The sequence below is a fragment of the Alligator sinensis genome, unplaced genomic scaffold, assembly GCF_000455745.1.
Source record: "Alligator sinensis unplaced genomic scaffold, ASM45574v1 scaffold455_1, whole genome shotgun sequence".
Classification (NCBI taxonomy): domain Eukaryota; kingdom Metazoa; phylum Chordata; order Crocodylia; family Alligatoridae; genus Alligator; species Alligator sinensis.
Genome location: NW_005842142.1, coordinates 2,022,693 through 2,031,624, shown reverse-complemented (window position 1 = coordinate 2,031,624; position 8,932 = coordinate 2,022,693). Strand labels below are relative to the sequence as shown.

Below are 8,932 nucleotides of genomic sequence, written 5' to 3'. Positions count from 1 at the left end.
CTTTCCCTCTGTTCCCCGCCACCCCGGGTAGTGAAGGAAAAATCCGTTGTTATATTAGTACAAAGCCAAGCACCATGGAAGGCCCAACTAAGATCAGACCCCCTATGTGCTAGTGTAATAGAGAATATTTACTTCTTTAAAATGTCTGAATGCGAACCTAGTATCCTTTTGTTTGTGGCTGTAAGGCGAGGAATCCAAAATGCCCTTCTTATTTATACACACAGATAATCAATTTGGTTCCACAGCTATCCATTTCCAGGAAAGAGTCTGACCTTACAGTATCATCCTAATGCTCAGGAATTTTTATCCAGCTTAGATCAGGCCAGTGAGAGCAAAATTCTTTGAAAAGAAAACCCTTCAAAAATCACTCAAAGTGACACATGTGACATTTCTAGTACCTACTGACATTTCCAGTCTTTCTTTAGTTAAGATAAGCAGGTATAAAAGAAGGTGGTAATATTGCTTCGTGTATCATCTTAATGGGCTAGAAATAGTGGATTGACAAATACTGTATCTGCCATTCCTGCCTGCAAATGAGTATTTCCATGTTCAGAGGCACCCAGACTCTATTCCAACCATTTGCCACACCTCTAAGATTTAGCAGGATGATTATTCCTGGGACTCTCTTAGAATGTGATGTCAAAGTTAACTTTCTTAATACCTTTTCAAATGAGTGTTGAGATAGTAGGGCCAGACGTGTCTGTAAATATACAGTTCTAATCCTCATTTTCAGTTTGCAGCTTCTCAAAGCTACCTGCTGCCCAGGGAGAAGGTCATGGTAACTTTCCTGCCACAAAGGCTTCAGAGCGAGAGAATGCTTCACTTTTACTTAGGCCTTGAGACCTCTGAAACCAAGGTGATTAAACTTAACTAAAATAATGTGCAATTTCTTGCATGGCTGTTCCTAGGGACCCTAGGCAACAGGCTTGTTATTCTTTCAGTACAAGGTGCTACCAGCTGAGTTTTACCTTATCAGAGAGTACTACCCTGTCACAAGTAAAGCATGTCAGAGCTAGTGACATGCCACAAAGAGCTGCTTAGTTAATTACAAACATTAGTTGAGTCAATAGATATCATTCAGGCTGACAGTGCTTCTTTCAAAGAGTTTAGTTGGTCAGTTGTTTTCCCAAGCGTATTAAAGTGTATCTCATTCCTGAGCCTGCTGCATGGAAACACAGCAGTCCTCCAGAGGGAAAGGCTCAGTGTATCACTCCACTAAATATCAACTCTGTGTATTAAGGAGGAGAAGGGGGAACTTGTACTTTCAGCTTTGCTCTGACATGATGCAGCACTCACATCTCTCAAAATCATATGAACTGCTTCAGCAGTCATGCATCCATCAGAGAGAGAGAGTTTATGCATGTTTATTGGGGCATGAGAAAACTTTGCAGCTCAGTCTCATTATCAATTTTCATTATCAAGCATATTACACAAATGTACCATGCAGGTCACTGCCAATATGACACTTACCAATTTGCAGTTCTGGGTACACTTCGTACAGACACCAATCCACCTTGCAGTCACAGTGGGTTTTCTCAAAAAGATTATCTAAAACATCCCGTGCCACCTGCCGCTCATCCACCATCAGTGACTTAGTGCTGTTATCATTCATGTGCACCTTGACGACAAGCTGAGTACAGACGCATAGAGGAGTCAGTTAATTTCAGCACTGAGTAAAAGACTACCTTGATCATGAATCTGCTAAAACAGATAAGAAAGATTCAGGCTGAAGGTTATTTCTGATTCAAAGGCGCCATGTACCACACTGAACTGGGGGGATAATACAGCTTGGGAGCTGTTACATTGTGTTGACACCAAATTAAAAAAATCTTTTGTAAAAAAGGGAAACTGAACTTTGTACTGAGCAAAACTCCAGAAATCAGTGAAACGGCTGACAGAGAATATGGCAGAATCTCAGCTCTGCCTCTAAGTCCATGGGATATGCAACAAAGAAAAATGCTTGGTATAACAACCAAGTACAATGGGATGAAATACCCGTAATGAAGGCCAGAATTACTGAATTGGATGGTTTTGTGTTTAATGAAAAAAAGAATGAAGGATTCTTGCTACACTAATCGGGTAACCTGGAATCAGATGATACAGTGATAGCTACCAGTGCAAAACCCTTCAATAAAGAGATTATGCATTACAGTGACTGAATGATCCCCAGTTCATGGTTATTATTCCTTGATGCCATGAAGTACTTTCTAAACAAGAAACAACATACACACTGCATGTGTGGGTGTGGGTGTGCATGCTAAACTATAAAAGACTAAATTGAAAATGGCAAATATGCCACAATGGTCAAATCATGCACTTCAGCAAACAATTTCCTATCAGGAACCATACACAAGAGAATGAGAGAACTTCTCTCTATGCAGCAGTTTTAATAAATGCTGATTTTAAAATGTTTGCATAGGAAACTTCTGATGCAAGAGAGAAAACCTCTATGAAGGAGAGGTAATAGCAGAGAACTAAGATCAACAAGAAAAAGTCCTTGCAGTCTTTTGAAAAGAAAAAATGTACACCAAAAGCTGAATTGTATATTTACTCTGGTTTCAAGCCCTCTAAATGTTGTTTTTTCCTAAAATAAGGAGCCCATCAGTAGTGGAGGATATGTAGAAAATATATTGAATATACATAATCTAAAACATGTCTAGGAAAAAGGGGAAGTTATTGTCTGGTCCCAGTGCTTTGTCTGTTTGGAAACATGCCTGCAGTAGTTTTATATCATTTGCATTGCACTAAGCCACAGGACATTTAACAGCCTCTGTCTCTTCTTAGAGCAGAAAAGACCAGCCCTGTCTAGAATTTTATTTTAATTCTCCCAGAACATCAGAGTTATGACAGCATGGATATTTAACAATGGGATGAACCAGCAGAGTCTAATTCTAAAATATTTAAGGGTGTCAAAACATTTCATATCTTAAAAAGGCTGCAAAATAAAAATTAAAAAACTGATACATTGTCTCCCAAAATGATGGTCACTTATTATGCAAGTTAAGAGAGAACAAGATGTGATGCAGTGGAGAACACCTCTCATTACTTCTTCCAACATATCCTCAGGAAAGTCTGTGTGTTTCATTCCATGTGGGAGATGTCTCAAACACAGACACCCACCCCATAATTCACTGGAAGCCTGAACCATTTTTTTCTGAAGCTTGTAGTATCTCATCTCTGGCAGCACTCACGCGTTATTCAAGTAGAACTGAAAATTTCAGTTCATCCATGGGTCTTAGCTTTTCAGAGCCCCTGGACTGCAGCTCCTGTTGAATGCAACCAGGATTCTAGGGCCTCGTCACACTTTACACTTAGGACATGTTCTATTTAGATTATACTAAGTATTACTGCAAGCCAGAAAGTTTTCTGAGCCATCACATGGTAATGCTTACTATGATCTTAGCCCTCTGGATAGGGCTGGAGCCTGGTGCAGGGGACAAACAGCTGTCTGTCAGTCCCAGCCCTTGCACTTCACAGGAGCTGGTTCAAACCCTTTAGTATGGTGTCAGGGCTGAGAGCCATAACCAGCTGTTTGTCAATCTCAATCCCCACCAAAGTCCTGAACTGGCTCCAGTGGTGTCCCAGGATTGGGACCAACAAACAGCACTGGAGCCAGTGAGGACTGTTTTTATTATCTCTGTACAGCAGTCCCACGGTAGTTGAACATATGTTACTTAATACCATTTAGAGATACTCCATACTCTTTGCCACAACATGATGGGACTTAGCATGTGTTTTACTGCTTAAAATAGGCAGATGCTGTCATTTTAAGCACATTTAAAACTTCTGAAGTGTAACATGCAACAAGACCCCTAACTCAATCATAGAAATCTAGGGTTGGAAGGGACCTCAGGACCATCCCCAACTAGATCATTCTATCCCGGGCTCTCTCAAGATGGGCCTTAAAAGCCTCCAAGAATGGAGATTCCACCACCTCTAGGTAACCTGTTCCAGTGCTTCACCATCCTCTTAGTAAGAAAGCTTTTCCTAATATCTAACTTAAACTTCCCTTGCTGCAACTTGAGACTGTGGCTCCTTGTTCTGTCATCTGCCACCACTGAGAACAGTCTAGCTCAATCCTCTTTTGAACCCCACTTCAGGTAGTTGAAGGCTGCTATTAAATCCCCCCTCAGTCCTCTCTTCTCAAGACTAAATGAGCCCAGTTCCCTTAGCCTCTCCTCAGAAGTCACGTGCCCCAGCCCCTGAAGCATTTTTGTTGCTCTCTGCCAGACCCTCCCCAACTTCTCCACATCCTTTCTATGCTAGGGGCTCAAAACTAGACATAGTACTCCAGATGTAGCCTCATCAGTGCAGAACAGAGCGAAATAATTACTTCCCTCAATCTGCTGGCAACACTCCTACTAATGCAGCCCAGTATGCTGTTAGCCTTCTTGGCAACAAGGGCACACTGCCGACTCATATCCATTTTATTGTCCACTGTAACCCCCAGATCCTTTTCTGCAGAGATGCTGCTTAGCCAGGCAGTCTCCAGGCTATAGCAGTGCATGGGATTTTTCCATCCTAAGTGCAGGACTTTGCATTTGTCTTTGTTGAACCTCATGAGATTTCTTTCGGCTCAATCCTCCAATTTATCTAGGTCACTCTGAATCCTAGCCCTACCGCCCAGTGTATCTCCTGTATCTCCCAGCTTGGTGTCTTTCGTGAACTTGCCGGGAGTGCACTCCATCCCATCTTCCAGATCATTAATGAAGACATTGAACAAAACTAGCCCCAGGACCGACCCTTGAGGCACTCCACTTGATACTGGTTGCCAACCAGAGACTGAGCCATTGATTACTACCTGTTGAGGCCGACAATCCAGCCTGCTTTCTATCCACCTTACAGTCTATTCATCCAACCCATTCTTCCTCAGCTTGCTTGCAAGAATGCTGTGGGAGATGATATCAAAAGCCTTGCTAAAGTCAAGATATCAAGCAGTATTGCCAACCCCACCATGCCAAAAATCATGAGACGAATTCTTAAAGAAAATAAATTAAAAAAATCAGGACATTGGCATGTAAATCATAAGATACTATTTTCAAAGTGTGTGTGGGGGGGGGAGGGTAGGGTGGAGGAGGGGTTATTTGTGAAGGTGTCAGGGGCTGTGTGTATGTGGGGTGGGGAGGGGCTGGAGCCTGGAGAAAGGGGTCTCCATACACCCTGGCAGGATGTGGAGTACTGTGGGTCAGGAGGGAGAAGCAGCAGCAGGGCTGGGCAGGTGGTGGCTTGAGAGTAAGGGGTAGACACACAGGGACACCAACTTCAGCTTTTTCCTCATCCTCTGTCACAAGGTTGCCTCCCCCATTCAGTAAGGGACCCACACTTTTCCTGACCTTCGTCTTGTTGCTAACATTACTTGTAGAAACCCTTCATGTCCGTTGCTGGCTGCAACTTGAATTGTGCTTTGGCCTTTCTGACTTCATCCTTGCATGCCCGAGCAATATTTTTACACTCCTCCCAAGTTCTTTGTCTGCGCTTTCACTTCTTGTAAGCTTTCTTTTTCAGTTTAAGCTCAAAGACTTCTCTGCTAAGCCTAGCTGGTCTCTTGCACATTGGGATGTTTTTTTCTTGTGCTCTCAGTAAGGTTTCTTTAAAATACAACCTCTCCTGGACTCCTTTACCCTCAGACTTGCCTCCCATGGGATCATGCCCATCAGTTCCCTGAGGGTGTCTAAGTTTCTGCTTTTCTGAAGTCCAGGGTCCTTACTCTATTGCTCTCCTTCCTTCCTTCCTTTTGTCAGGACCCTGATTCATTCACCTTGTAGTCACTGCTGCTTAAGTTGCCATCCACTTCTACATCCCCCACCAATTCTTACCTGCTTGTGAGCAATAAGTCAAGAAGAGCACAACCCCTAGCTGGTCCAGTCTTCATGAAAGTTGAGCCTTTTTGTACTGCCTTCCTCTCAAAATGACACAATGAGAATTGGCAATAAATGCCCAGTAACATTAAGAAGAGCAATATGACTAAATCCATGGGTGGCTGTACACAACCGTGGAGGCTGCTCTGATGTGCTGCAATTACCACACTCCACCAGCGGTAATTACCACGCTCCAGCAGCCTTCTGAATCTTGTGCATCAGCGTCCCCGTGCATCAAAATGGTGGCAGGGGTGTTTGAATTAAAGCTTGTTAAACAATCTTTAGTTCAAGCACCCCCACTGTCATTTTGAAGCACAGAGACACCAATACACAAGATGCTACAGTGCTTTAATTAGAGCTGGGCTTGGAGCCACTCCAATCGAAGTGCTGCCCCCCAGCCCCAGAGCATGTGTAAAAGTGCCCCATGTGTCCTGTTTTGAAAGAGTATGGGTTAATGTTCTTCATATCAGAGGGCTATGATCTAATATTTTATCAGGGATTTGAATTCCTTACAAGAATGTTATCTGGATTCTTGGTTTTGTCTAGATTTTGGAAACAAATTATTAGAAATTTTCCAAGCAGTTTCACACCTAATGTAGAAGTAGAGAAGTGGAATACTGCTTTCTAGTATGTGACAGAAAAGGAGGAGTAGAAGATCACTCTAAAGGGTATTTTGTAATATCTAAAAGGTACATATAAAATAAGCCTAATATCATAAATAACTGTATTACAGTGAGCAATGGCAAATATTAAGTTATAAGCACTTAAACAAGACTTTCAGTATTTAAAGTCCTACCTTTTTAACCTTAGCTTCCTTCAGTTTTTCCAGTGCAAGTTTAATCTTGTCTGTTTTTGCTTGTGCCTCCTGCTGTTCCTGAAACAACAGTAATATATGCATTAAACTTTGCTGTTTTTATCTTAAAAATAGCTGTTCCAAGTTATTTTATACCATTGTCACCAGGCCTGTCAAAAGAAACATAATTATCAGAGATTTTAATGATAGGGAAAAGAGGAATTTCCCATGGCTTAGCTGCTGTGTAATGTTGTATTTTGATTCACAAGATGGAAGTCTCCCTGTTGCTCTGCCATAGATTTCTTACCAGATAGTGACATGGCCACATTCACAGATTGAAGCTGAAAGGTCTCCCCTATTTATTCAGACTTATGCAGTAGTCAGAATCCCACTGATTTCAATAAGAGTTGGCTTGGGGATGGTGTCTGCTCCTATGACTGACCGACATGGCTTGCTCCCATTGCCACGAAACTCTGTAGTTCTAAATCTGGACTTCTGGATCCAAATTTGCTGCAGGATTCCAGGTGACAGCTGATGGTGACTGTTTTTTTCCCACTTTGTGGTTGATGTGGTTTCTTTCTGAGTTCTTTATTGGGACCTATGTCTAGGCTGCAACCACCTGTGACTTCTGATGCTGCGGTGTGCAACTAATGCAATCATGAGACTTTTAGTTTCATAGTTATTAGAGTCAGAAGGGACCTATTAGATTATTGAGTCTGACCCCCTGCCCTGGGCAGGAAAGAGTGCTGGGGTCAGATGACCCCAGTTCTCTTCAAACACTCAAAATCAACTCCCCAGATACAGAACAGTCTCTTCTCTGCTTTTTCTTTTCCTTTTTGGGAAGAATCTATAGCTTTTGACTAGCTTTTTCCTGTCCCTAATATTTTTTTTAAACCTCCACAGGCTTATTTCAGAAGGGGCAGGCTTTTGTTCCTATGGTAGCTGGATCAAAACCTGCAGTTTGAAAGCTTTTGGAGTCACTATTCCAAGTGGTACTGCCCTTATCCTAGAACTAGGGAGGTGGGGGTGGTGGGGGAATGAGATTGTTTTTAAACTCCTGGGGACTACACTTACAAGAGACATGTGAGACTAATTTAGCATTGCTATGAAGACCTCCTCACACAGAAGAGCTACTTACTATTATCTTTCTGGCTGTCCTAATGTTTTCTGCAACTATTCCCTCTTGATGCTGCCATGATGCCAATCCGTTAGGATGTCAATATGCAAAGCATGAAAGGTTAAAAAAAACAAACAAACCCAATCAACTCCCACCCCAACTTCTGCATGTATGACTACTGAAGTCAGATTCTTAGCTGTGAATGTCAAAATAACAGTTCATGGGAATTTGCATCTCTAGGGCACTACAGCTCAGGGTAACTAACTTTGACAACCTAAAAGTAATTTCTTTGACCACATGTATTTTAATGAGGTTTGAGGTTTTGGAGTGAGAGATAAGTAAGCTATCAGAATGTAGTCTCTACCCCAAATACCTCACTGCAGGAGTCAAGTAAAAGATGTAAAAAAAAACAAACAAACAAACAAAAAATGTGGTTCTGTAGTCTGGCTTCTTGTTGAATAGCTGGAAAATGTGTATACCAGACTTCTTCACCAGTAAATTGATACATGTTGAAATAGGCTCACACAAAAACATAAAACTTTGCAACAGGCTTCTCTCCCCACCTAAGAACATTTAGTCTTCATAACCTTTGCCTTTAAATCGGTGCAAATAAAGAAAACAGTAGACATAGTAAAAAAAGTGATCAGGCTAGCAATAATTTTTGTCACCATTAAATAAACACTCTGACACTTGACAAGATTTGTTTTCTACTAAACTTTTATCAACCAATTCTCCAACGTTTCAAATAGGAATGTACAGATCTAATCCACATAGCACTATCAGAAAACTAAACCTCTTATTTAGCTTCAGGACAATTTTAAAAAGAAATGTCAGAGCTGATAAAAAACTGAGACTCCATGCTTCTTTAGAAGAACAGCTGTATTTCTTTTTTATTTCAGCATTTTAAAAGAACATAGCCCTAATACCACAGATATGAGAACAACTAACTCTTTAATCTAAAGATACCTAACACTATTAAGGAAAATGTCAAATATCGATTTGTTGGAAGACTACCAATCAAATGATTTGACTAAAGGGATTATGAAGTGGGACAAGCAAAGAGTTTCTAATTACACCTGCATTTGGCAGTCCTAAACACACTGTATCACATCAAAGAAAATATTCATTGGCTGAGACAGTAAAGAAAAAATTTTTGTTTAATCA

The 8,932-nt window shown here is 41.3% G+C and overlaps 1 protein-coding gene across 5 annotated transcripts in view; it reads right to left on the bottom strand.

The window, feature by feature from the left end:
- Nucleotides 1–8,932, bottom strand: part of APBB1IP (amyloid beta precursor protein binding family B member 1 interacting protein) — an 86,914-nt gene that overhangs the window by 43,720 nt on the left and 34,262 nt on the right. For all 5 annotated transcript variants that reach the window (XM_006025361.3, XM_014520709.2, XM_014520710.2 and 2 more), the window contains exons 5-6: nucleotides 6,655–6,732; nucleotides 1,471–1,630 (exon numbers count right to left, since the gene is read on the bottom strand). In XM_006025361.3, coding sequence (XP_006025423.1) covers nucleotides 1,471–1,630; nucleotides 6,655–6,732 — 238 coding nt within the window. The remainder of the gene's footprint in view (nucleotides 1–1,470; nucleotides 1,631–6,654; nucleotides 6,733–8,932) is intronic.